Source organism: Talpa europaea (genome assembly GCF_964194135.1).
Source record: "Talpa europaea genome assembly, chromosome: 13".
In the NCBI taxonomy this organism is placed as follows: Eukaryota; Metazoa; Chordata; class Mammalia; order Eulipotyphla; family Talpidae; genus Talpa; species Talpa europaea.
In genome coordinates this window covers 53281593-53308292 of record NC_140080.1, presented here as the reverse complement: position 1 = coordinate 53308292, position 26700 = coordinate 53281593, and the positions used below count along the sequence as shown (strand labels likewise).

Genomic DNA, 26700 nt, shown 5'->3' with positions numbered 1-26700 from the left:
CCGTGTATAGCCAGGGATGTTCTATCTTGTGTTTGTGAAGCTATGTTTAGGGGACAGACTAGATTAGAAAAAGAAACAGAATGACCTGATGGTGCAGAACCTTAGTGGTGAATGTGTGCCCAGGCAAGTCCAAATGCTAAGAGAATACTTCATTGTCTAGTAACTAATCCGAGGTGGTGGGGGGAGGCTGCTTGTATCAATAAAAACAAGTTGTGCCAGGCACTCAGGATGCTTGAGCACGAAGGAGAGGCCTTGTGTCCCCTGGCTCCTGCTTACTCTATTTTGTGTCTATCATTTCTTGGTCATTTCTACGGCTCAATCGGATTCCTCTCTCAACCCTGTTCACTGGAGCTGGTCTCTGACGGTCTTTCATAGACTTTCTATATAAAACAGATCTATCTTTGGGCATTTGGATTGTTTCCAGGTTTTACCTATTGTAAATAGTGCTGCAATAAACAGGGGTACTGATATTCTTTTGAATCAATGTTTTTGTTTCCTCTGGGTAGATCCCTAGCAGTGGAATTGCCGGGTCCTATGGTAGCTCCATTTTTAGTAGACTGAGGAACCTCCAGACAGCTTCCCCTAGTGGTTGTACCAGTCTGTTCTCCTACCAGCAATGCAGGAAAGCTCCTTTTTCATCACATCCTCGCCAACATTTGTTGTTGCTTGTTTTTTTGATATGTGCCATTCTTACTGGTGTAAGGTGGTATCTCAATGTGGTTTTAATTTGCATTTCCCTGATTAAAAGGGATGTTGAACATTTTTTCATATGCCTGTTGGCTTTTGCATTTCCTCTTTCTTTGGAGAAATGTCTTTTAAGTTCTTCTGCCCATCTCTTGACTGGATCAAGAAGATGCGGCATATATACATAATGGAATATTATTCAGCAATCAAAAAAGATAAACTCATGGCATTTGCAGCAATGTGGATGGAACTAGAAGGAATTATGCTCAGTGAAATAAGCCAGAAGGAAAAAGAAAAATATCAGATGGTTTCACTTATAGCAGGAATATAGGGAAACCAAATAAGACATCAGCGTGAAAAAATAATAACAGTACAAAACACAACAAAGCAAAAAAGGACAGTTATAAATCAGAGACACACTGCAGGGGAAGAGGAGGGAGAGGGATCAGAGGGAGGGAGGGAGGAGCACAGGGGACTGAGGTGATGGTGCATGGGTGCATTGGTGAAGGAAACTCTATGGAGACTACACCTGAGGAGGTGGGGGGAAGCAAATATTGTTTAAAAATGAACAATGATGTAAAAAATAAAAAAGATAATATAAAAAAACAGATCTATCTATTAGTAGAATGACCTTATACGGACATCAATAGCTTTACCTCTTGATAGAGCACAGTTATTGAATATTTAAATTCTAGAGTACTAGTCTTCGCATTGAAACATAACATAGATTTATCTCATATGCTATATTTAATAAATTTATCTTCATTTTAGCTTAAAGTTGATAATTTTTACCAAATTTCATTAAAGGGAATTAAAAAGACTTTAAAACTAGAAAGGCATTACAAGGAAACAGATAAATCATTATGCTTATGCAGGTCACCAAATTATTACTTTTATCAACCAGTAGTTGGACACTTACATTTTATGAAATTATCTAGTTCCTGAAATTACCTGTAATTCTTGGCAGTGGAACTTACATGTCAGGCAGAGCTGATATTTATTCTGTTTAGTTCGGAGATAAATAATAATTTTCTCACCATAATTTTTTTAGCAATCTGGTTCAAAAGTATTGTATAAGGTAATAATTTAAAATACAATATGGTTTTAAACCATGGTGTTTCTTCCAAATAGCTAAAATGATGTTTTCCTGACTTTGTGTCATATTTTACGGGTTTAGATTTACAGTATAATCAACTCTATCCATTCCCTTTGAGTCTAGTCAAGCAAGGAAGAGAAACCAAGGTCACAGGAACTGATTTAACAATGCATATCTCTATAAACAAATACTTTACCAGTTAACTTCACAAACGTTCCCGCTTTTTCTTTATTCTCTCTTCCAGTTGCAGGACATCAAGAGAATGCCCCACCTCCTTCCCAGGACTCCCCCCAACCCCACCTGGAGAGCTGCAGTGGCTTTGAGAGGTTGGGGGAGTCAGAGTAGAGGGGGCCTCAAAGGCACAAGGGCACCATACTGACTGCTTCCAGGAGTCTATGCCCTGAGTTACTAAGAAAAAGAAGCTCAAACCTGCTGGTCATAAACTTCACTTATTTTTGGTGATTATATTTCTACTGTAAGAATGGCACCATGTAGTTCTTTGTACCAGATAGGTTTTAAAGAAAACTTCCATATTTCCTCCCCTTGCTGGTATTCTAAATTCATTTTTAATAAAAAGAAAGACAAGTTCCTTCACTAGTAGAGCAGGAAAAATAAACCCTTTATATGGTTCATTTTCATAAGCATAGCCTGATTTTCTTTCACTAAAACACAATCTTCTCAGATATGCTAATATTTGAAAAAAAGTCACTGACTAGATAGTATTTGCTACATATTACACTGACTCTCACTTCATAGGTATAGAATAATTATTATTCCTTGTGGCTAAAGACCACATCAATAAGATGAAGGAAAGCTAGAAATAAGCTGTGGAGAAAGCATGTTTTAAGAGTTTTTTTTTTTTTTTAAGTCCTTCAGGTTGCTGAATCATTTCAAGCACTACTAAAATATTTAAATAAAGGAAAAGTACATGCACTTTGAGTAGGAGGGACAGGGAAATGAAAGGTGAGAAAGGCACTGGGATCGAGAATCTACCAAGAACAAAAGTTTGATTTTGCACATAAAACCAAAGGCTGAGCAAAGGATGAAGAGGACACATATGTGAAACAGTGTTTCCATCACCTAGTCATGCACTAATTGATCAGTTAGACTATGTATTTTTGTTGAGAAATATTTACTTTGGTTAGTGCTATGTTTCTGCAATACTAATTGTACTTCTCCCCCTCCCATTCAGGATACACAAAGAAATTCTCTGTCCATGTATTTAACCAGTAGCTAAAGAATTCAGAATGCAAACTTCATCATGCATGAAATAAATACTTTCTTATTCACCAGTAGTTTTCTATTCTTTTAAAATCCTCTTTCTCCATGGCTTGAGTATAATTGGCCTTCTTAGATGCCTTTCATGACCACATTAATCTACTATTTATATTGGGTGAAAATTGCCACAAAGCTAATGGACAGGATTGTGGCTACTGGTAATTATCAAAGTTTTCATCAGAGAAAGGTCCGGACAGCCTAGTAATTCATTTTTAGAGGCTTCTGGTATTTCCCAGCAGAAAATATTTTTGCTGCCTTAAAAATGGAGTATCTCGGTCCAACCACTAATGGAGAGCTGTGTGGAGATTCCTCAACCTACTAAAGATAGAGCTTCCATATGATCCAGCAATTCCACCCCTAGGTATTAACCCAAATGACACAGAAACATTAATTCCAAAGGGCACTTGCACCCCTATGTTTATAGCAGCACTATTTACAATAGCTAAGCTATGGAAAAAACCCAAATGCCCAAAAATAGATGACTGGATCAAGAAGATGTGGTACATATACACCATGGAATATTACTCAGCATTCAAAAAAGATAAACACATGCAGCATGTGTTGCAGCAACATGGATGGAGCTAGAAGGGATCATGCTCAGCAAAATAAGTCAGGAAGAAAAAGAAAAATACTGGATGGTCTCACTCATAGCAGGAATCTAGAAAACTTAAATAAGGGACCAGGAAAAAGACTAATTAATACAAAGTGAAAATCAAAATCAACAAGCAACTATAAACCAGAGACACACTACAGGGGTGGGGGTGGAGAGGAAGGATTAGGGTCAAAATAAGGGGAGGTTGCAATTGTATGGGCAATAAAAAGAATAAACTCATTTCTCCAAAAAAAAAAAAAAAAAAAAAAAGGAGTATCTAGGCCTCCCTGTGGCGCAAGAGGTTAAACACCACACTATGAAGCAATCCACAGCCTCTGCAGCATGAGTTCGATCCCTGGCCGGCCAGGGAGAAACCCACATGGCGCTGCAGACCTCTCCTGTCTCTCCTACTGCTCCCCTTGGCAGTGTACTTCTGTCAATCTACCTGTTCTGTTCCCCACAATGTCTCGGTGAGTCTGCTCACCTCCTTCTACTCTGGCCTGTACCCCAGCTCTGTATGGATAATAAATAAACCTTTAAAAAAATGGGGACATGAGGCTTATTGAAACAATTTCTTCAATATTTCTCAGATGTGATCCAAGGCTTCAGGGTGTTGGTGCATTTGTGAAAGGAAGACGTGAATTTTCCAATGAAGTTTTTTTTTTCTATTTTGAAAAGAAATATTTTTGAGTTCTGCAAATTGTTATATTATACTAATATAACACTAATATATAATATTATACCAATAAATAATTAAAATTATTATGATATTCTGAAAACAAAGTAATTTGCCATTCTTAGCTAAATAATCTGGGGCAATCTTGTCAGATCATTTCCCCACACAATGAAACAAAAATTATGAATCTTTTAACACGTTTGAATAATCTGCCACTTTCTTGAAGTGGATTAAGGAGTTTTTATTTGGAAAAAAAATCCAAGTTTCTTATTTAATTGGAGAAATAAGAATTTATGTTTTTTTATTTGGGAATTTGTGATTTTTTTAAACATCCAAATCCACTTTGTTCTCCATTTACTCAATGCTCACATCCCTAATCTCACCCATTTACACAACTAAAATTTACACAACTTAACATCTATAAATGTAGTAAAGGCAGCCATATTAGGAATAAAATAGTCTGTTTGCCGCCACCCTCATGGTAATGGTAGTAGCCCCATTTGAACAATAAAATAACACCTCTAACAACTACAACTGGTAATAACTGTTGCTGGTAATAATATCAAGATATTCTAATAATATAATATTCCAGATGATTAAATTAAGGTAGTCTAATGACATGAATTTTAGGAGGCTACATGGATTCACATTTAGTAATATATCTATATGAGTTAGAAAAAGTGAGTAAGAATATTTAGCTGAGTTCAATTACTTTTAATGAGATCTTAGGTAAAAACCTTCTGCCAGGCACTCTGAGACACTAAGATGAACAGCTGGGGCCTGAGCTAACACTTACCATTGTGCCACCAGCTCCAGGCTCTCATCAGAGGGACAATACTACCTTGCACGAACAGCTTTTGGTTGGGGCTACTGGACACTGAGCATAAGACAGCTAGCCATTTGTGGTCTTAAAGGCATATTCTTTTTTCCCAATCACCCATTTGTAAGTAAACCTTGTTTTGATTGCACCCTGAGATTGAGCCATGTCTTGCAATGGTGAGCACACAGGTGAGAATGCACAACTGTGTCCATCTCTCCCCAACTCTGCTCTATTTCAGAATCACAGTACCTTAGGGGTAAAAGGGCTCATAGAGACACTAATGTAATCGCTGAGGACATAGACGTTCTGAGAGGTTGAAGTACATAAAGACATATGAGCTCATGGTGGAGCCAGGAGGAGAGTTTCCATTCTACTGCTTCTGTGCATTTGCCAGGGATGTAGGAGAGACATTCCTTCATTCATCCTCTCAGTCAGGCTTTACTGGGCATCCACATGGGTCAGATGTAGACCTAGGACAAGTAGAACTTGGTTCTACCCTGTAGGAACTCATGGATTAATGAAGTTATTTTCACTTTTTGAAGGAGAGTGAGAGAAGATCCAGGAATGGGGCAGGAATGAGGTCAACAAATGAATGATCTTTGCAAAAAACAAGTGCAGTGATGGGAATGTTGTTTTCAAGTTGGACAAAGGAGCATTGCCTTTGCCTGGAAAGATCGAGATTAGTTTGAAGGAAGCGTGGGGCATGAATCTGAACAGCGCAAAGAGGAAGGGCATTAAAATTGATTTAGAGAGCAACCAGACCCATCACAAAACTTTACAGAGCAGCTCTTCCTATCCATTTTTACTCCTTTTCCTTGTATTGTTCTTTCTGGTCTTGTCTGCAAAACACTGGGTACTTGTAAATTCCTTTAAGTTAAACACACATTTGTAAACATAATCCTCTCTCGCCCTGAAAGTTAACATCCTGATGAGGTGTGTTACCTCAAAAATGAGAAGGAGATAACATTACATTTTTGGTTACTCTGTAATCTGTTTTTTTTATGCATTTAGAAACAAGCGGAGCATAGATCTAGGAGTTTGGCCAAAGGGGTCCATAGGTATCACAAAGATCAAGTCCTTGTAGAGAACGTGATTCCTCTAAAGAGTTGTGAGCTGAGAGCTAAAGGTAGAGATGACTGTGTTAGACGCCTTCCCCCCAACTCTTCCAGGGGCCTCTTTCATCCTTGGACAAAGCCACCAGGACACCTTTGGCTCCAAGTGGATTGTGAAAGTGAGTGAAAGGGGCTCAGGCCAAACCGAGAGTTGCTCCCGGCTCTGGGGAAGGCCGATGTGACTTGACCAGTGGGCCCAGAGCAGCAGCCTCCCGCTCAGGAACACAAAGTGCAAAATGAATCCTTAATGCCACCTGCTTGCCTGGGTCATGATGCGAGATGCCTTTAAGAAACTATTGAAAACTCTCATAAGATCTTTAACCCCTCCATCCAGGAATAACATCACCCTCAAAATGTAAATTATTGTTTGATTTCTTGTATTTGGTATTCAGCATATTTTCAGGGGCAAGTACTCTGTGAATGCTGAGGACCGTGGACATATGTGAAAGAAGACAGGAAGGTGTATACTGAAGCTATGTAGAGTGGTGCCTCTTAACCCCTAAAATAAGTTCAGGAGAGTATGTACAGGCTATTGGAAAAGTCATCATAACTCAAACATTTTTCCATAAGGCAATACAAATACCTCTATAATATAAAGTAGATTTATTTGAAAATTAATAATAAATGAAACTTTCCCCACTTTTACTTCTGATTGATCCACAACTGACCAGTGGCTCCTTGGAATAAAAGTTTCCTTATTCCTCTGCTGCTTTCCCATGAGAAACCAGACACTTTGTGGAGCACACCATTGAAAGAAATTCTATTTTAAGTTGTTTGTTATAAATTGAAAATCATTGTAATGATACTAAATGCCTTGTTTTCTATGTCAAATACCACTGTTCCCATTATGCTTAGATAGTAAAACTTCAAAGCTAATGCTTAAACATATGAAAGTCTTGCTTAATCTAACACTTGGGAAAGTTTTCTTTGTTTTGTTTTTGATTTTAAGGAGGTAACTTAGTCTCTGTAGGCCTAGAGCTCTCAGTCCAGAGAGAAGCACTAAGTAGAGAAAGGCCCCCTTTCACCACTCACCCCCACCCACTAAAGAAAATACTTGATTTTTAGATTAAACCAATTTAATCATTGATGGCTGTTAGTAAAAGAAACCCTTTAAGATATTCTGGAGATTCCAAGGCCCTTTCCAGCACAGTAAAAAAAAAAATAAATAAAACAAATAAAAAAAGCTGGGGGGGGGTGTCATGGGAAGGTGGGGCAGAGGAGGAGAGAGAAAGAATGAGAGAGAGAAAGGGAGAAACAGTGAGGGAGGGAAAAGTCAAACTCTCAGGAGTTTGGCATGTAATACAATTGACATTTTTCTTCTCATGTGGGAAGATAAAGAGAAGTTTAATCTCAGAAAAGCCAGAGGGAGTGGAGAACAGGCCTTAGCAGGGTTTCTAGAGTTCCATTTCTATAGTAATGGGCTCAAGGTGTCCTTGACAAAGACGTTTTCACTGTAAGATAAATAAGCAAAAGCAATATGAACAAGCTAGACACAAATATTGTTTGTAGAAAATAGAGCCATATCAGGATCTGCCTACTCCTCCCACAAAGGTTTGCTAAATTATATTCCAAGACACTGCAATGTTTGATTCAGCACACAGTTCAGCTGCAGAAAAAAAATATAATTCATCTAGCCTGAGGTGCTTTTCTCTTTTGTTACCACAAAATTTAAATTGTTACAGGACAGCAATTTAAATATTTTACCTGATGGAAATCATAACTGCACAGAGGCAAAACACTACAGCATCTCAACAAGCATCCATTTTGAAATTTTTTATCATCCCCATTGCTCTGGAAAATCACGGCCCCTCTTCCCTCCTTCCAGATCCTTACAGGAGGAAACTCAAAGAAAAGTCTAAAAGCAAGTGAATATTCAGAGTGGTGAATATTGGCAGTCCTGTTGCACTCAAATGCACTTATGTTTTTTATATATTTATAATGTTTTCAATGTTTATGTCACTTGTTTAAATACCTAAAAGTAATTTTACCTTCAAGATCTTAGTTACGCCTTATCCTTTCACCAGGCACTCTGTCCTCTCTTCTATAGATGTGACTTCTTTATGCTTAAAACTCTGGGGCCTCCCTGGGTGACACAGCGGTTGAGCGCTGGGCTGCGAAGCTGCTCTCAGCCTCTGCAGCACCAGTTGGATCCCTGACCACCAGGAAGGGTCCCACCTGGTGGGACAGACCTCTCCTGCCGCGCCCACTGCTCCCCTCAGCAGTGTATTTCGTCACTCTGTCTGTTCTATTCCCTGCTCTGGCTCTCGTGAATTCTCTCACCCTCCCGCGCTTCTGGCTGTACCCAGTGCTTGTGTAACTAACTAAATAAATCTTTAAAAAATAAATTAATTAAAAAAATAAAAATAAAAATAAAACCCTGGCATCCTGTTTAGGACTGTGTCCAGAGCTGCTTCGTGGGTGTGTGACCCTGTAGTTACCACTGGTGTAATGCTGTGCTGAAATGCTCTTGAAATTCTTCATAATTTCAAACTTCCATAATTTATACCAGCTCTTCAAATGATATAACCGGTCTTGGAAGTGCCAGTGGTGGACACTTAATAAGTGTCCACATACCTCTGGTGAAATCATTTAGCATGCAAGAAGCAATATGCATCGCTGTCTGTAGCTAAACATGGGGGCAATGACACCCAGTGTGGCTCGATCCCCTGGATTACACAGCTCCTTTTGTTCCACCACAAATCTAGAGGGACAGCTGACAAACAAAGAAGTCATTTGAGATTATCTTTCACCTTAGAGGCCAACGGTAGACAAATATAGGACTAGAGTAAACACTCCAATCAGAGGAACGCAGTGAAATGACTTTGGGGGTGATAATACTGCATTTTTCTCAGTTCCAATTCCTTTGTTTTCTTTCCTGAAGTCTGGCTGGCTCTTTATATAGATATATACATTGGATATAATAGTTTCTCTGTTTTTCAAAGACTTCCATTCCACCTAACCTTATATGCAGTTCATTTTCAGCTTACTTTACATTGTAATGACTTTTATCAAAAATAACCTTCCTCTGTTTTCTTAAACCGAATCTTCTTTTAGTATTTTGGTCTCCATCATAGTAGAGATGTCCAGTTTTCCCTTCTGTAACGGGGATGACTAAGTCTCTGCTTGTTACCCTGAAGGTCAACACGTAGACTAACTTTTGGAATACGTAAGATGCCACATTCCCCACACAGGTGCATTTAGGGAAAATGAGGGGCTCACTCTTCCCAAAAAGTTATCTCTAAAAACAAGAGAAGCAACCTAAATTACCATGTATCATGGATAAACACACATTTTCTAGCCTAAGTGCTCAACACTTCTTGGTTCAGTATTATTAGAGTAATTTAGATAGCGATATAAAATGGCATCAACTTGTGGGAAGTGAATGCAATGGATTGTGGAATTAGCTGTATCTCAACAGTGGTCAAAATAAAACCTGCATAACTTTAATAAGAATAATGCAAGACCTCCCACATTTTCTGGCAAATCCAGATGAAGCAAGGGATGGTCTTGGCAAAGGTGGAAGCAATGGTACAGTTCCTTGCAGGCATTGTAGGCGGTACACCCAATATAAGGACAGTGCCACAAAGGAAGCTAACATGAGGTACACACTATTAAACAGAGAAAGACACCCCTCGGCATCCACAAATTTGACAACTATGACTTAACTCTGCAAAGATATCTAAATGTCATTCTCTCTTTAACTGAGCAAAAAGAGTTCAGAATGAGAGACTGCCGCTCAATTTTTATGTGTACCAGTCACCTGAAGAACAGGCTAAAAACGCAGGTTCTGATTCTTCTCACCTGGGGGTGGGACTGAGATGCTTCATGGCCAAGCACCTTCCAGGGCTGCTGTTTTGAATTCAAGATATTACTGATCTGTGGGTTTTTCCAGCTCCAACACCCTGGGATGGCCAACTCACCTCAGCCTTGGCACGAAGACCGGTGCTTCCTCCAGCAGTTTTCCATTGCTATTTAACTACTCCCTGTCCTGCATTCAAGTATTGGAAACTTTTGGCAACTTTTTTTAGAAGGAAGGAGTTGCTTATTATAAAAAGGAAAAATTCAAGGCATCCAAAATGAAAGACCAACATATGAACAAGAACAACTGTGCATCAATGGGGCAAATCTACTAAAGAAAAAGCAGAAGGGTTCAAAGCTGCATGGGTGGAGTACACCCCAAAGGCGGGGAGTCTCAGCCCTTTTCTACTGGGAGGCCACTCACTGGCCTAGATCATCATAAAATGTGTATCCTATAACCATGGGAAATGGTGCTGTTGAAGACATGGTAAAATGCCTATAACAGAATATAAAAAATTTTAAAGAAGGACATTCCACACCACTATCTGATTCCTGACAAAGGGCCCCACCCCCCGTTGTTAAACTCAAGTCCTGCTGGGTGCAGTTATTCTGACTAGGTGTCTAGTCACACAGGCTGCAGGAGAGTTCTCCAGAAGGTGGGAGAGGTGGGTTACTGAGCACTGGACTGCTCTTGGTACCTTGCATCGGAGCTTTCAAGATAGGGTCATGACCAGTCACATAAGAGTTTTCAAGAAAGCCTCTGAGGGCAAAAACTGGGCCACTCACAAAGCATGAGGTGTCTTTCTTTCTAGAGAAGAAACATCTTGAGAGGGGTAGGGAAGGTCAAGGTGACCCAGCGCACCACCACATCAGTGCACCTAAGGTCCTCTCTCTCTCTTTACCATTTTTGTAAGTTCTTCCTTATTTTTGTGTCATGATAACACAGGCAGGGGAAATTTACTTCATTTCCACAAGTTAGTAATGACCACATTAATAATTACTCTCAAATAAGCCACATCTATGTATACCTTCACTAACACATTTTCTTTTAGAACAAATGGGTAAAAACCAAATGGCCCATCTAATTACACACTCCATTACAATTCACATGATGGCTTCCCATTCTGAGTAAACTGCAAATCTTTAACCCGCAGGCTGTGAACAGTGAGTTCTAGCAGTTTCGGTTTTCAGGTGCACTCTCCATATTCACCCCTTGCCAGCCCTTCCCCTTCCCCTTAACATCTCAGCACATACCTGCCTGCTGTCTCCTCTGAGTCTTTGGCTGTCACCCTGTAGAAGTTGGCTGCTGAGGAACCTAATCCCTTTACCTTTTGGGATTAGCAACCTGACTGCCAAAGTAGCATTTTTTTAAAGATGTGTTTATTTATACATACAAGAACTAGGGTACAGGCCAGAGGTTTGGGGAGGTAAGAGGATTCACCAGAGACAGAGTGGGGAACAGAACAGGTAGGTTGAGTGAAATACACTGCTGAGGGGAGCAGTAGGCGAGACAGGAGAGGTCTACTGTGCCATGTGGGTAGCTCCCTGGCTGGGGATCAAACTCGTGCTGCAGTGGCTGCAGATAGCTTCATAGGTTGCGTCCTAACCCCCTGTGCCACCAGGGAGGCCCTGAAATAGCTCTTTCTTGAGTGGGGCATCTTTTTCCCTCTGGGGACTGCAATTCCACAGTTCTCCTTCACTTTGAAGTGCTGACAATTACTCAATCTGAGAATGTAAACTGAGGCCCAACATCTATTTAAACATAAATGGTGACAGTACAATCTCTGAAATTTACTGTAAGACACTTCAGTATAAAGACCTTGATAGATTGTATGAGACAGAGCATGTATGAGTGTGTGAGTTACTTAGGTCAAAGTACCCATATGCAGCTGGTATGAAAACCATTGATGCACCTTCTGGGGAGTCAGCTGATATCCCAATCAGGCAGGCTGCCTATGTTCCAGAGACACCCACCATAATGTCCTGTGATGCGTCGCCATCAATACCAGCATTTTGCTAATTAGCAAGGAGGATATAAGAAATAGGTTATTAGTAAAATTAATGGATTGTGAACAGCATATGAATAATATAAATGGATTCTCATTAGAGATATTCGTGGCAGTCAAGAAATTGATGTAAATTAAAATATGTTAGCAGGACTTCTGACTATGGCAGAGTAAGGAAGTTGACAAATCCCCTTGAAAAAAACAATTGCATAACTAGACAAAATTTCAGGAACCAACTATCTTGGGGCTCTGAGAGTCACCCAAAGACCAACAAAAAATGGGGACACTTGCCTATTATGGAAAGGTGTAGGGTGTCAGGTAAGACCAGTGGAAAAGAGCTGCCTGCAGCCTGGGCTTGCTCCATGCTTGCCCACCCCTCCCCAAAGAGGGGTGGATGAGGACCACAGGGTAAGTGAGCCTCGGAGACTGGAAGGCCCACTTGGTAAGGCAGAGAGTGGAAACACAGGCCCTTAAAGTTGTCATGATAGTATGAACTCAGCAGAAAACAAATATGGGTACCTAGGCTAGCCTGAGGTTTCCGTTCCAGCAGATCAAGCTTGGATAGCTGGATCTATAAAATATTAGCTAGGGAGTTTCTAGAAACACAAGTGGCAATGAAGGGCAAGGTGAGCTCTCCTCATATCTCAGCCTTTTCTTTTGGGAAAAAATAACATACTTAAGAAAAACCTTAACAAAAAAACCCTGATAACCAATAATCTGAAAACTAAAAAGCAGTTTTGAAATGTGCAAATGAATGAAGAGATAGATGTTTCTCAGCCATAGATAGGGAGACAATACTGTTGGACAGTGATTCATCCCAAATTGAACTATAAATTCAGTCAAATTCCTATCAAAATCCCAGTTGGCTTTTATCAGAAATTGACAAGCTGGGGCCTCCCTGGTGGCGCAAGGGGTTAAGCACTGCACAATGAAGCAATCTGTAGCCTCTGCAGCATGAGTTCGATCCCCGGCTGGCCAGGGAGAAACCCATATGGCAAGGGGACCTCTCCTGTCTCACCCGCTGCTCCCCTCTGCAGTGTATTTCAGTCAGTCTGCCTGTTCCGTTCCCCACTCTGTCTGTCTCTCACCCACCCACCCCACCCCTGCATCTCTGGCCTCTGCCCCAGCTCTTGTATGCATAAATAAATAAATCTTTAAAAAAAAAAAAAGAAATTGACAAACTGATTCTAATGGAAATGAAAAGGACCTAGATCTAGTAAAGCAGCTTCAAAAAAATTATCAATGTTGGATGGCTTATACTATTTCAAAACTTATTTTTAAAAGCCAAAGGAGTAAGATAGTGGGGTATTAGCTTAAATATAGACATATAGCTCAATAAAATAAAAAAGTCTACGAAGATATAGACTGAAATTTGTGGTGCTTTTGATTTTTGGCTAAATGCCAAGGTAATTCATCTTTTTAATGAATGCTGTTGGGACATGGATACCCACATTCAAACTTATGAACTTACTTATATATGAACTTGCACCCTGTCTCCTGACCATACAGAAAAGAAAAGCTAACTGAAAACCCCACAGATATAAATTTAAGACTAGGGCCTCCCCGGTGGCACAGCGGTTGAGGGCTGGGTTGCAAAGCTGCCCGCAGCCTCTGCAGTGCCAGTTCGATCCCCGGCTGCTCCCCGGCCACCAGAGGAGGGTCCCACATGGCACGCAGACCTCTCCTGCCGCCCGCTGCTCCCCTCAGCAGTGGACTTCGGTCCTTCTGCCTGCTCTGCTCCCTGCTCTGGCTCTGGTGAATTCTCTCACCCTCCCGCGCTTCTGACTATACCCAGTGCATGTATAAACCAGCCAAACAAACAAATAAATAAATAAAACATGCCTCTATAAAATAAATAAATAAATAAATAAATAAATGTAAGACTAAACTGCTAAAATCCTACAGAAAATATATGGGGAAATCTTTGTGATCCTCCATTAGGAAACACATTCTCAAATATGCCATCAAAAGAACAAATCCACAAAAAAAATAAATAAAATGGACTCATTCAAAATAAAAACCCTTCGGTCATTCAAAATATATCATTAAGAAAATAAGAGACGCTGGTGGCACAGCGATTGAGTGCTGGGCTGCAAAGCTGCCCGCAGCGTCTGCAGCGCCAGTTTGATCCCCGGCCACCGGGAACCTCTCCTGCCTCTCCTGCCATGCCCACTGCTCCCCTCAGCAGTGTATTGCGTCAGTCTGCCTGTTCTATTCCCTGCTCTGGCTCTGGTGAATTCTCTCACCCTCCCGCGCTTCTGACTGTACCAGTGCTTGTATAAATAAATAAATCTTTAAAAAAAAAAAAAGCAAGAAAATAAGAGACAAGTCAGCCTCAGTCTGAGAGAAAATATTTTCAAATTACAATTTTGGTTAAAAAAAAAAGGCTGCAGCCAGAAGATAGGGCGAGATCTTATAGATCTTATAACTCAGTACTTAAAAGATCAAAAAAACTATTACTATTTGGCATAATATTTGAAACATACATATCATTAAAGAATATATATGAATGGCTAATAAACATGGAATATGCTCAATGTTGTTAATTATTAAGCAAATGCAAATCAAACCACAAGATATCACTTCATGGTCACTAAAATGTCTATAATCATAAAAAAAGACAACGTATATTGTTGGTAAGGATGTGGAGAAACCAGAATGCTCATTCATGGCTAGAGAAATATAAACTGGCATAGCTACATTGGAAAAGCTTGACAGGTACTTAAAAATATTTGACCATGCAACCCAGATTCCACTTCCAGGAATTTCACTCAGGAGAAATCAAAACATGTCTATGGGAATCCTCCTATGTGAGTATTTATAGCATTTATCCCTAAAAGCCCTAAAAGTGAAACAATCAAAATGCCAGTTGGGAATGGATAAGCAAAATACTGTATATTTACACAATGGAATACTACTCAGCACTGAAGTGGAACAAGCTCTACACATGCTACAATATAGATAAATCTAAAAAATTATTATGCTAAGTGAAAGAAAATAAATACAAAGACTATGTACTATATGAAATTTCCAGAAAAGACAAATATAAAAGTACAGAAAGCAGATGAGTGGTTGGGCCTGGGGTAAATATGGAAGTGAGGACTGAGTAAAATGAGCATGAGGAAATTTTTTGAAGTCTTGGAAATTTTCTACACCAGCTCATGGTGATGATGGTCCAACACTCTACACTTACTGAAAAATCATTGACTGTATACTTCCAAGTGTTATAAATGTATGGTGTATAAATATATCACAGTAAAACTATTAAGGCATAATGTAGATTTTCCTTCCCATTGTATGTACAGGGTATAAGTCATGCGAACTATAACCTACATTCCAAGCTTCTTGGGGCCACCTGACCCCTAAAATATTTACAGCTAAGTGCTTAGGAAGGCTGTTGATTGCTTGATGCTGATTTTGGAATTATTTTAATATTGAATTTGAAATTATATCATTTACAGAAAACTGCCTTTATTACAAACTTTCAAGGAATGTTTTGACCAAATGAGGCACATCTTATTTTCATCAATTATAATAATTAAAAGTAAACCAACAAAGTTAGAAACCATTACAGACACAGGAAATTTTATGCTCATATTTCTAGAGAGAATAGGCCATTCTTTCATTCAGTAATAAGTGATTTTTATCAGACAAAAATCCATCTGTGAAATAAATTCTGTATGCCTTTGTTCTGTTCCTGAGAAGACTAGGCCAGTTTAGCCCAGAATGCCCGGAGCAGAACAGCTGTTCCCCAACCTAAACAAAGTACCTCAGGGGCTGGCAGGTAGACTTCCTTTCAAACAAACTCTACTTTATATGAAAAGGTAACTACAAGAACTTGTGAACAAATGCCAACAAGTTTGAAGCCATACACAATAGAGTATTCTGAAGTCACAATCTTTAAAAAGAAAACCCCAGACGGTAGAAATGTAGGGGGTTCACCACAATTTTGTTTGGGGTGATACTTTTACAGCAAGAATTGGCATTATATTGGTATTCAAGGCATTCAGAAGCAAATTCTTACCAGATCTGAACTGATGAACACACTTAGTAGGATTCCTTGGTCAGTTCTCATGCTAATTTGATTTCTAGTGCGTTGGGGTACACACTGGGGGCACATGTTAACTTGATTACAAGTAAATGCAAGGACTATTCATCACTGTGTGTGGAACATTCTAGAAACACAACAAATACTTGTTGAATATGTGGGGTTAATGATTTGTTGATTTGAGATGCCTAAAAGTCAATGGCTCCAAATTCAGAAATATGATTTTGTTAAATATAATCTGAATATTATGCCTGTTATTAAATATAACTATAACCAGTAAATATTATTTCAATTATTATAATTGAAAGTTGTATATATAAATTATCTAGTCCCTCCTAGTTATCAGATTCAGTGTCCCTTCTTTCCCTGTATATGGACCCCACTTGTGAGCACAGAGAGTATCTGGACCTCTTGTTTCTGCTGCTAGGTCATCCTTGATCATGTGTTCTGATTCAAATGTATACTAAGGTCTTTGTCCTGGTTTTGATTTCAAAAATGTTTCTCCATCTTCTTCCCTAATTTGGTTGTCTGGGTTCTTCCTTGTTCCTTGGTCTGAGTCCAGTCTGGGTGACTTGATAAGGTCTCCCAGCCCTCCTGAGCTGGCACTCTGTCCTCTTGCTGCCCTCTGATTCCTCACCAGTTAATCCCCTAACCCCAACTGTCTGTCTCTCTTTCTGGGCTTGAATCTTGCCCACTGGGTTCCCCTCTAGTCCCTGTTGCTTGTCTGCATTGGGACTTTCATTCATTCCTTCAACTAATAATTATGAATCAAGTCTACATGTCAGACACTGCTAGGTTTTAGAAATAAGAACAAAAATTTCTTGCCTAAAGGAGAATGGCAAGTTAACAAATAGCTACAGAATGAGCTACATACATCTCCATGTGCCTTTAACTGGGAGCTGGCAGGATGTGTAGGCAAATATCTATGGCAGCAAGCAGAAAGAAAGCCTAAATCGCTAGGTGGATGGAAAGATGTCAGAGTGCCATGGGGAAATAAAGAGCCTTCCATAAAACAGCTTGAGGTTGTGGCTTATAGTTTTGAGCCCCCGTCACACCACGAGAACCACAGATATTTCAGAATAGACAAAATATGGTTAGCAGAAGGAAAAATGCAAAGAGTCGAAGCAGGGTCAGATCACACGGGGTCTTGTAAGTTCTGTTCAGAGGGAGAAGCCAACAGAGCAAGTCAATAAGGAAGGGATGACATGATCAACTGCATGGTCCATTAACTCAAGGGGAAATGCAGATGCCTACAGCTGCTGGGGTCCTGGGAAACTGTTCTATTCCCACATTAGACTTCATTCCAGCACTTGCTGCTGGGCTGCCCCTTCAGCAGAACTTGTCCCATTGCCACAGAGGACTCAGGTCCAGATCCTGGCTCTGTTGGCCTGGGGTTAGTTAGGACAATATTTGTCCATGTACCTTTAACTGGGACCTGGTGTGCAAGGTCAGCAGAGGTGACATAGGCCTCTGTGGTATGTTTGTGTGGTGTGAGGTGGTCTGTATGTGGTGCGTGTGATGTGTGGAAGTATGTGTGGTATGTTTGTATTGTGTGTGGCAGGGGATGGGGTTTAGTGTGAGGGTGGAGTGTGGACTATGTTTGTGTGGTGTGAGGTGTATGCATGTATATGCTGTGCATGAGGTACATATGTTTATGTTGGTGTGGTATATGTGTATGTGGTATATGTTTGGTGTGTGGGTGTGGGGGAGTGCTAAGGGAAAACTGGGGTTGTTGAAGGAAGAATGGCTCTTATTTTGTTGGGTAAAAGGGAAGTAATAAGCTAAAAATTGAATAAAAAACTGAAGGACTCCGGGAAAAGTAAATGCACAATAGACACCAATTAAAGACAAGATTGGAGAAAGAGAGAAGCAGTTGGTGATTATGGACAGACAGAAACTATGAAGTCACTGAACATGAATTGGTGCAGGTTGGATCAGGACAGAAGGAGATGGCCTAGAAGTTCAGAGGAAAGGTATTTGTACTTGTCTGCTCAGCAGGGCTGGGAAAGGAGGCATGTGGCATCAAATATTGCCTGCAAATGGGACTTACTTAACGTATTTTGATGGATTAATTAATGAATTTAAGAACAGTTCAATCAATGAACCACATAAACCTTCAAGGTCAAATCTTATCCCCAAAATACAAGCAGTTTAAATGTCATATTTAATGAGGAATGTTTTTAAAATAAAGAGCCATCATAAGTCACCAAGTCAGCAAAACAAGACACAAACCATGCTCATTTAAAAAGGAGCACAGGGGGGCCTCCATGGTGGTGCAAGGGTTAAGAGGCAAACTCTGAAGCAATCCGCAGCCACTGCAGCATGAGTTCAATTTCAGGCCAGCCAGGGAGCAACCCACATGGCGCAGCAGACCTCTCCTGACTCGCCCGCTGCTCCCCTCAGCAGTGTACTTCAGTCAATCTGCCTGTTCTATTCCCCACTCTGTCTCTGGTGAATCCTCTCCCCCCACACCTCTTGTCTGTACCCCAGCTCTTGTATGCATAAATAAATAAATCTTTAAAAAAATTAAACAGGAGCACAACAATGAACAAAATATCAACAAAGCACTCACAGTGACAAATAGCTGATGAGTCCACCGGGTGAAAAGAAGGAACTGACTTCCTCCGAGTGACTCAGTGGATGTCCCATCTCTGATATGTGTCACAGAACAGCCAAAATAGCATGAAACAGACACCAAGTGAGTGAGGAGGGTGGGTTGGGGTTTGAGTGTTTGGCATCTGTATGTACGAAGCATTGGATTGTGTCTGTGGCAAGCACGATGGGGTCATTGCCTCAAATTGCACCTCACGGACAAGCAAGGGCTAATAACCAGGGAGTGTTCAACATCCCTTTGGTATGCCTGTGTGGCTGTGAAATTGCATTCATTGGCACAGTAAAGTTTATTATGTTAACTTAATGGCTCTCAATGTAACTGCACAGTAGAATCACCTGGGGAACATTTTTAAAATGCAAATAATTGGGGACTACCACACACATAAATTATAATTTCTTGGGCTAGGACCCCGCACGTAGATATTAATAAATCTAATGTGCAGCCTCAAGAGAAAAGTGCTGTGTAACTGTGCCTGCTCTCCTAGAGCACAGCGGAGCCAGCCAGGCCAGTGAGCATTGACTTCCCCATGCAAGAGAGAAGCCTAAGTAAGTAGCCTGCAGCCAGCAGGGATGTTTGGTGCATATGCTGATCCTGTAACTCAAGCTAGTGCTGAGTACCTCTCCTGCCCTCTTTTCCCTCTTCCTCTGCCCCTCACATGGCCTAGTCCTTTCTACAGGAATTTATATAAACAAGCAAAATATAGTTGGTAACTTCCACCATTGTGACTTAATCTCCCAATTTCTTCATTATTGACAATTATTTCTTATGGAGAGCACTGTTTTTAATATTCCCTTTTCTGTTCCTGGATTTCTTCAATAAACAATATAAGAATGTCAAGAAATATGCTGGAGTCATAACAAGGATGGCAGCTGAAAATGGGGTCCTCAGTACACACCATCCTGTGTACATCTCTGACTCTCTGGGGTCCCAAGACAATATGTTCAGTACATCAATGAATAAATGAGCAAAAATAAAAAAATGAAAAAGTGAAATGTTGCCAAACATTCCCACCAGAAAATTTCCTGTCCCACAAAGGTATCTGAATTGCCAACTCCTTCAAAGGAAAGGTGGCAGGTGAAGAAGTTCTTCCTAAGGTATTTCACATGTTAGAGGTTATCTCAAGCTTTCCCCACCCCAGACTTCAGAAATAAGCAAAAGTATGCTGATGAAGCCAGGGGTGGAGTTGTACAGAATTACGAAAACTGGATTTAGTACAAAGACAGTAAAGTCAGAATTCAAGATTGAGAATAAAGGGGCTGCATGGATAAACATATGGAATTTTAAGGGGTGGGGGAAGAGGGCTAGCCTACCACAGGACACAGCAACCGTGACTGGAAGTTGGCCAAGTGGCAGAGATAGTTCTGGAAACAACTATTTAAACTAGAAACCCAAAAGGATCTACTTGAAGACCAGTTAGAAAGGCCTTTGTGCCTCTGTCTAAGGCTTTTTGAAACACAGACTCTAGATCCTACTGTAATCTTCTGACTAGTAATCCCTTGGATAGTGTGAAATCTAGGAGGCTACCAGACCCCATGGTCACAGAGGAGCCAGCACTCAGGGCTGGGTATACAATTCAAGAGTTGGGTGAGGCTTTTATGGTTGCTAAGGCAACTCTGATGCCTCAGGAGGGGTATGGACCTTACCACCCTCCCACCGCCATTGGTTCAGGCCTTAACTAGAACCTGTGCCCTCAAGTTATCTATGTGTTAAAAATAAATGCTAGGAGCTATGGTTTAGCCTTTTGAAAGAAAAATATCCCTTCTTTTTGATCTTGACTGATGGCATTCTGAGCCAACCATCCAAAAGAGGACCAGATCACCAATCTAGCTGTGTGGAACACTGATGTATCACAAATACGAAGTAAGTACAGAAGTGGGGCAGTTTATAAAAGCCTTAATAACAGGCTGCCCAAAGGTGGTAGGTGTCAGACTGCTCCTGGGTGGTGGGCAGGCTTCAGGTTGGCCTGAGAGCCAATTCAGATGACGGTGTAATAGGAACATAACCATCACAACCATGCAATGCAGCACAGCTGAAAGCCAGTGCAGCACTTAGAGTTTGAGGAGCTAAAGATAAGATAAAGTTGTGGATATGCCTGGTTACCTTGGAATTTGGAAGGAATACAGAATAAGAGGCCAGGGGGCTGGTGCTGGGACCCCATGAAATATAAGGGCCCGTGATGAAGGCAGTGCTTTAGCAGTACTAGATGTTGGCAGAGGACCAGGTTGAACAAAAGGAAGATGGCATCACACACTTATTCAAAGTAGTTGGTTATAGGGCTTTCCTGGTGGCACAAGTGGTTAAAATGCAACCTATGAAGCTGTCTGCAGCCACTGCAGCTCGAGTTAAAACTCTGGCCATGAAGCTACCCACATGGCACAGCAGACCTCTCCTGCCTCACCTGCTGCTCCCCTCAACAGTGTATTTCAGTCAATCTGCCTGTTCTATTCCCCACTCTGTCTCTGGTGAATCCTCTCAACCCCCCCACACCTCTGGCCTGTACCCCAGTTCTTGTATGCATAAATAAATACATCTTTTAAAAATTGCCTAAAAATAGTACCTGGTTATAACTTAGAGATAGCTGGTGATTATTTGTTATACCAACAGGGAGAAAAAGCAAAAACATGAACAATAATCAGGTACCTTTGAGGAACTATTTGAGGATGAGTATACCAAAAAAAGAAAGAAAGAAGAGGAAAAGATGAAACCAAGGTAACTGAGAGTATGCCATAAATTGGGGAAACAAGGGGGAGGGACCTAGAGCAGGACAGAATTCCTGTATTGGGCCTCAGATAACCAGGTAATCACCTTTTCTGAATAAAAATCTGTCATCATGAAAGGCTGGGAGACATGTGGTGTACAATAATCAACATTGTGGTGTGAGGTTTTTTTCCTTTCTAATGTGCTCTTTTTTTAACTGAAAATGATCTACTAAAAGCATCTTTATTGTTGGAGAGAATTTCCTGAGGTTCTGACAGGAAATTATAGAGGAATGGAACAAAATATAGGAAATACTGTAGGGAATGGGAAAAGATGGCACTCTTCGTAAATACCCATTGATCTAAATTTGACATTCCCACCAGCAATAGAGGAGGTTTTCTGGCACAAGAATTTTTAAGTCACACTGCCTGCTGGGCTGAGAGATCAGACTTCAAAGATAACTTCAGGAATGAAGAGATTCAAACTTCAAATGGTCAATTCAAAAGGAAAACAAATGGACACAACACTGAAATCACAATCATGCATTTCCACCCCATGGTTTCTGGATTAACACTAGGAGATAAATGCTTACCTAGCAAGAATGTTATCCACCAGGCTGATTTGGAATCTCACTGCCTCCATTGTCTACCCCTGCCCCCAAGCAAGATACAGAATCACTGGGAATAATTTAGCCAAAGAAAGCTCCCTGATATGGCCTTGAGAAAACAAAGACTCAAGGAGGAGGTTTCTGTGCTAGGATATGGTTAGTGGGCCACAGACTGTCATCCTCAGTAGAAAGTACATGAAAATACAGTGAGCCCAGCAAGACTCGGCATTTTATGCTGAAATAGCTCCCTCGCAAGCATGTTCCAACAGACCCCAAGTTCATGACCTTAACTAAATTACTTCTATAAAGGATTTTTTTCTCCTCATTAATTTCAAAATGCATTTATTTACTCAGCTGTCCATGAATACACTTTAGCATTTAGAAGTAAAACATATAACATGTTTTACATAAAACATATAACATATAACATATAGCAAACTAGTAAATAAGATACATACAATTTTTTTCAGAGAAGAGTTTATCTTGTTTATTCAAACATGTCTAAGGATAGAACTAAATACTTCAACTAAAGTCTAAGATCAAGAGTTCTCACTGGTTGTGTCTCCAATTAACTTGTATTTAGGGTGCAAGCTTAGCTTTATTCATCGGGGATTTTTTTTTTAAATTAAGTTTTTGTCTACCATGAGCGTTCCAGTGATAAGTCATGCTTATTGGTAAAATTAATAACACACTATGCTAAAATTCTAGTAGAATTATTCCCAAACTTGACATCTCTGCATAATAAATATCCTAAAGTATGTTAAAGTAGTTCTTCATGGCATAAAATATTGCTTAAGCTTGCATTACTTAAAAGTAAGTGATACTTTTAAGAGTGCAGTGTCATGACATCAGTTGATGAACTCGTTCTGAAATTCCAGAAGATTTGGAAAACGCACTTCTAATACATTCTAGAGGAGTTGGGAGGTAAAAAGTTTACAAGCAGATACATTTACTAGGTAATTGATTATTCTCCCATTTAGTATGTAGGTTTGTATGTGGGGAGAATTCTGTTCCATGTTTGTAAGTACCTAAGTAGGACCTCCCATAAACTATCAGAAAAGAAGCAGTTTTCATCAAATAGTTTGCTTTTAAGAGTTACATCTCTGAAAGGGTATTCAGGAAACTGAAAATAAAAAGCAAAAAACAAACCAAAAAAACCCCAAAAAACTAAAAGTAGGAATGCCTCAAAAGAAGCTAACTAAGGCAAATATTAACGTTTTTCCAGATACCCTTTAGTATCTTTTGAAATTTGTACCATGTGTATGGATTACCCACTCAAAAATATTTTATAAAAGTATTTGATTCATAATCATATATGCTTATAGGTTTATTCCATATCCTTATTGCATTTGAATTCTCCATCATTCTAGATTAACTACAGATGTAGACTTTATATGTAGTGTCTGGAAAAGGGGAAGGGAGAAAAAAGAGCAAGTCAAAGTACAGGATATGTAGGAGGTGGCCACTGATGTTTTTATCACACACATCCTTGTTTCCAACTGCTAAAATCAGTATTTTTTTTTTTATTGGCCCTTACTTCGGGAATACAGCCACAGGAAAGAAAAATGCATCTTTAAATCCATTCAAGCACACACACTTTGCTCTGGAGTACATGCATGCTAAATCTGAGTATTATATCATTTATGAGGATGGAATAAATATTTTTCCTATTCATAGATTCCCCCCTCCCCCACCACCCCATGCTTAGAATTATCTGTTTTTACTTAGAGGGGAAAAAAGAATTGTTCAAAACAGAAGAATTCATCAGCAAACCTGTGAAGCAACTACAATTCTATGTAATTGTTAATTGTGGATTTAACACAATATTATTTTTATAGACACAGCCTCTCATCCTAAATTTAAGACTAGCTCGCTTTAAACAGGTTACATTTCAGAGGAATTGAACTACTGGGTCATATACTGTGTGAAATAATCCAGAGAAGCTGCAGAAATGAGAGGACTCCTAATACGCAAAATGCTTTAGATAATAATCATTTTCAAAAATATTAGCACTAGATAGCTAGCTCAGCTGTGATGTAGGTTAAGATTATTCCATTTTCTTATTATGACTAAACTGTACCTTTTTACTAACCATTTATATTGTGTACATGGGACTATACACACACACACATATTTAAATTCAAACCTCCCTCAAAGATGCTTATTAGGAAGGGTGATGGCTGATGAGGAGAGGACTGGCAAATATAGAATCAAGAGAAACATTGAAAAGCTCCCGCTGTGGGTGGTTTTCCACAGCATCTTAAAGCAGGAAAGCCCCATGCAGTCCCACTTTCTCCAAACACCATTCATAACTACTCAGACCAAGTGCTGAACCGCAAGGGGCATGGAAAACACGCAGGCGTCTCCATCTAAGACTTTCAATGTCTTAGAACAATAAAGCTGAGCCAAGCGGCTTGCTCCCCATCCTATGGGAACAGGGACTTGTTCACTTTCAGAAAGCTCATAGAAATGAGTTTGGAGTGCAGAGTCTTAAGCCTTGTCTCCCAAAAGCCAGACTCCTTTCTTTCAGGGATAACTATGTAAATTCCCTCCACCCCAGCCCTGGCTCCGTGCGCAGCAGACGCCCAGCTATTCAAAGCTGCGTAGCCAGCTGCGGTCCACTGCTTTCATGGTGAATGCCTGAATGAATGGGACGGTCTCCTTTCCGCAGAGTTCACAACTCCTCACAATGCCCGAACACAAACTTTTTCCCACGAGGGTATATCGCATCCCCCCCGGCCCCCTACTTTTGACCTGCACTATCCTTAAAAAAGGAAATGTGTACTTGCGGGGACTATGTCGCCACACACTATCCAGCGTTGCACAAATAAAGATGTTTTAGAAAAATACTGTGACCACCTAACCAAAACCAAGCTGGGATGGGAAGACATAATTCTAGGAGCAGAGTGGGGAATGAAGCTGGGAAAGAAAAATGTCTCTTCCTCTTTCGGTATGGACAGAAGCTTTGCAAATTCGCCTTGGCTTTCTGTGCAAAAACCTTGCTAAGAAAGTCACACCACCCAGGCAATCGAAGAGTCTGTAACGTCTCCTTCGCCGGCTCCCTCACCTGGCAGTGACCACTGTCTAAACTTGCGCGCGGAATGAGACCGTTTGGTTACTTCGCGACCTGCACAAAGAGCGGGTTTCGTAAGGCGCGTCCGTGCACAGCCCGAGGGGCGGGTTCCCTCTGCCGGGACAGCCGGCCCGGGGCGTGCTTCTGGTCAGGTCTCCCCCCGCTATCCCACCACGGCTTGAGCGGCCCGGAGCAGCCTTCCCTTTCCCGTCCGGGGACAAGGTTTCCACCGCGGGACAAAAGGGTGCCTCGGGAGGACGCCTTTCCATTCATTCCCCGGGCGCGCCCTGCAGCTTGGCACCCCAGGCCGCGGCTCCACCAGCCCGCCCAGGCTGGGGACGGCCGCCAGGGACAGCCGGGGGCTGCAAGCCAGGGCCCGCGGGGGGTCGGTGCACCCCTTCGTATTTCGGAGGCCCCACTGCAGCCACCCCAGCACAGAACACTGGAGCGGGGTAAGGGTCGCTGCGTCCTGGTTCACAAAAGCCAAAGAGTAGGACCCAAGAGTCAGCGGACTTTAGAACTGAAGGCTCAGACAAGAAGTTGAATAGTCTGGGGTCGGGTCCCCAGCCCTCTCCCGAGCAGCCCGAGGAGACGCTCCGCAGAGCTGCGAGGAACCCACGTGTCCCATCCGCTGCCCGAGGGGACCGAGGATGCGCGCACAGACCTAAGAAGCGGCGCGGCCACTGGCTTTGTCCCGCAGTCACCCCAGGCGGCCAGGGGACGGGGAACCCGGGACGGGACTCACCTCTCTGCTGACACTGCGCGGTAATCCAGAGCAGCGAGGCCAGGAGGGCGACCCCCGCGCCGCCCCGCATCTCGCTGCCGCCTTTCGGGTGGCTCGGAAGAAAGGCGCCGCCGGCGCGGGACTCTCCGCAGAGTGCGAGTCCGCGGCTCGGCTGCCGGGCACTAGGCTCCACGCGCAGGCCCCTCGGACACACCCCCGCCAACCTCCCTGCGCCCCGCCCCTGCTGCAAAGGAGACCCCTCCCCCAGGCAGCCTCCCCGGCTTGACCCGCCTGAGCCCTCAGGGTGCGCCTGCAACACCTCGGCACTCGAGCTGTCCCCGGTCCTGCGCGGTACCCAGAATAACTGGGACCGGGCATCTGCGACCATGTCCCCCAACTAAGAGGTTGGGGTGGGGGGAGGGGCGGCGGAGGTGGAAATGCTGCCACCTCCCGGGTCAGACTGGAGAGGTGGGGGTACTGGAGAGGGAGGAAGTGGGCTTGGAAGAAAAAATTCCACTAAAGTCTGCCGGACGGTGGATTCCAAGTATTTGCCCTGTTGACCTTTTCCGCCCCACTGCAGTTCTGCAGCCTCGACCTGCCCCTGCTGCGGGGACCAGGCGCTGCGGCGTCCACCCGCGCCCCGGCGCCTGACTGCCAGCCTCAGCCCTCTGGGTGAGACCCAGACTCGCCGCCCAGGGGAGGGGCCCTGTACCCCGAGAAAGTGGCCTGGTACAGAGGAGGAGACTCTCAGGACTGGACCAGGGCTTAGCTGACCAACCTCGCCCTCGCTCCCCCCAACTACTTGGCAGAGGATTCCGTGAAGATCTTTCTCAAAAATGAGTTGTAACTTGTTTCCCACGTTGTGTAAAGAAGGC

General features: G+C 41.8%; 1 protein-coding gene across 1 annotated transcript in view; it reads right to left on the bottom strand.

The window, feature by feature from the left end:
• The window catches only part of LAMA1 (laminin subunit alpha 1), a gene marked incomplete at both ends in the record, with an annotated part of 141152 nt that extends 115236 nt beyond the window's left edge, over positions 1 to 25916 (bottom strand). The window contains one exon of the mRNA XM_084252201.1: positions 25847 to 25916. Within this exon, the coding sequence (XP_084108327.1) occupies positions 25847 to 25916 (70 nt within the window). The remainder of the gene's footprint in view (positions 1 to 25846) is intronic.
• Positions 25917 to 26700: the final 784 nt, after the last annotated feature.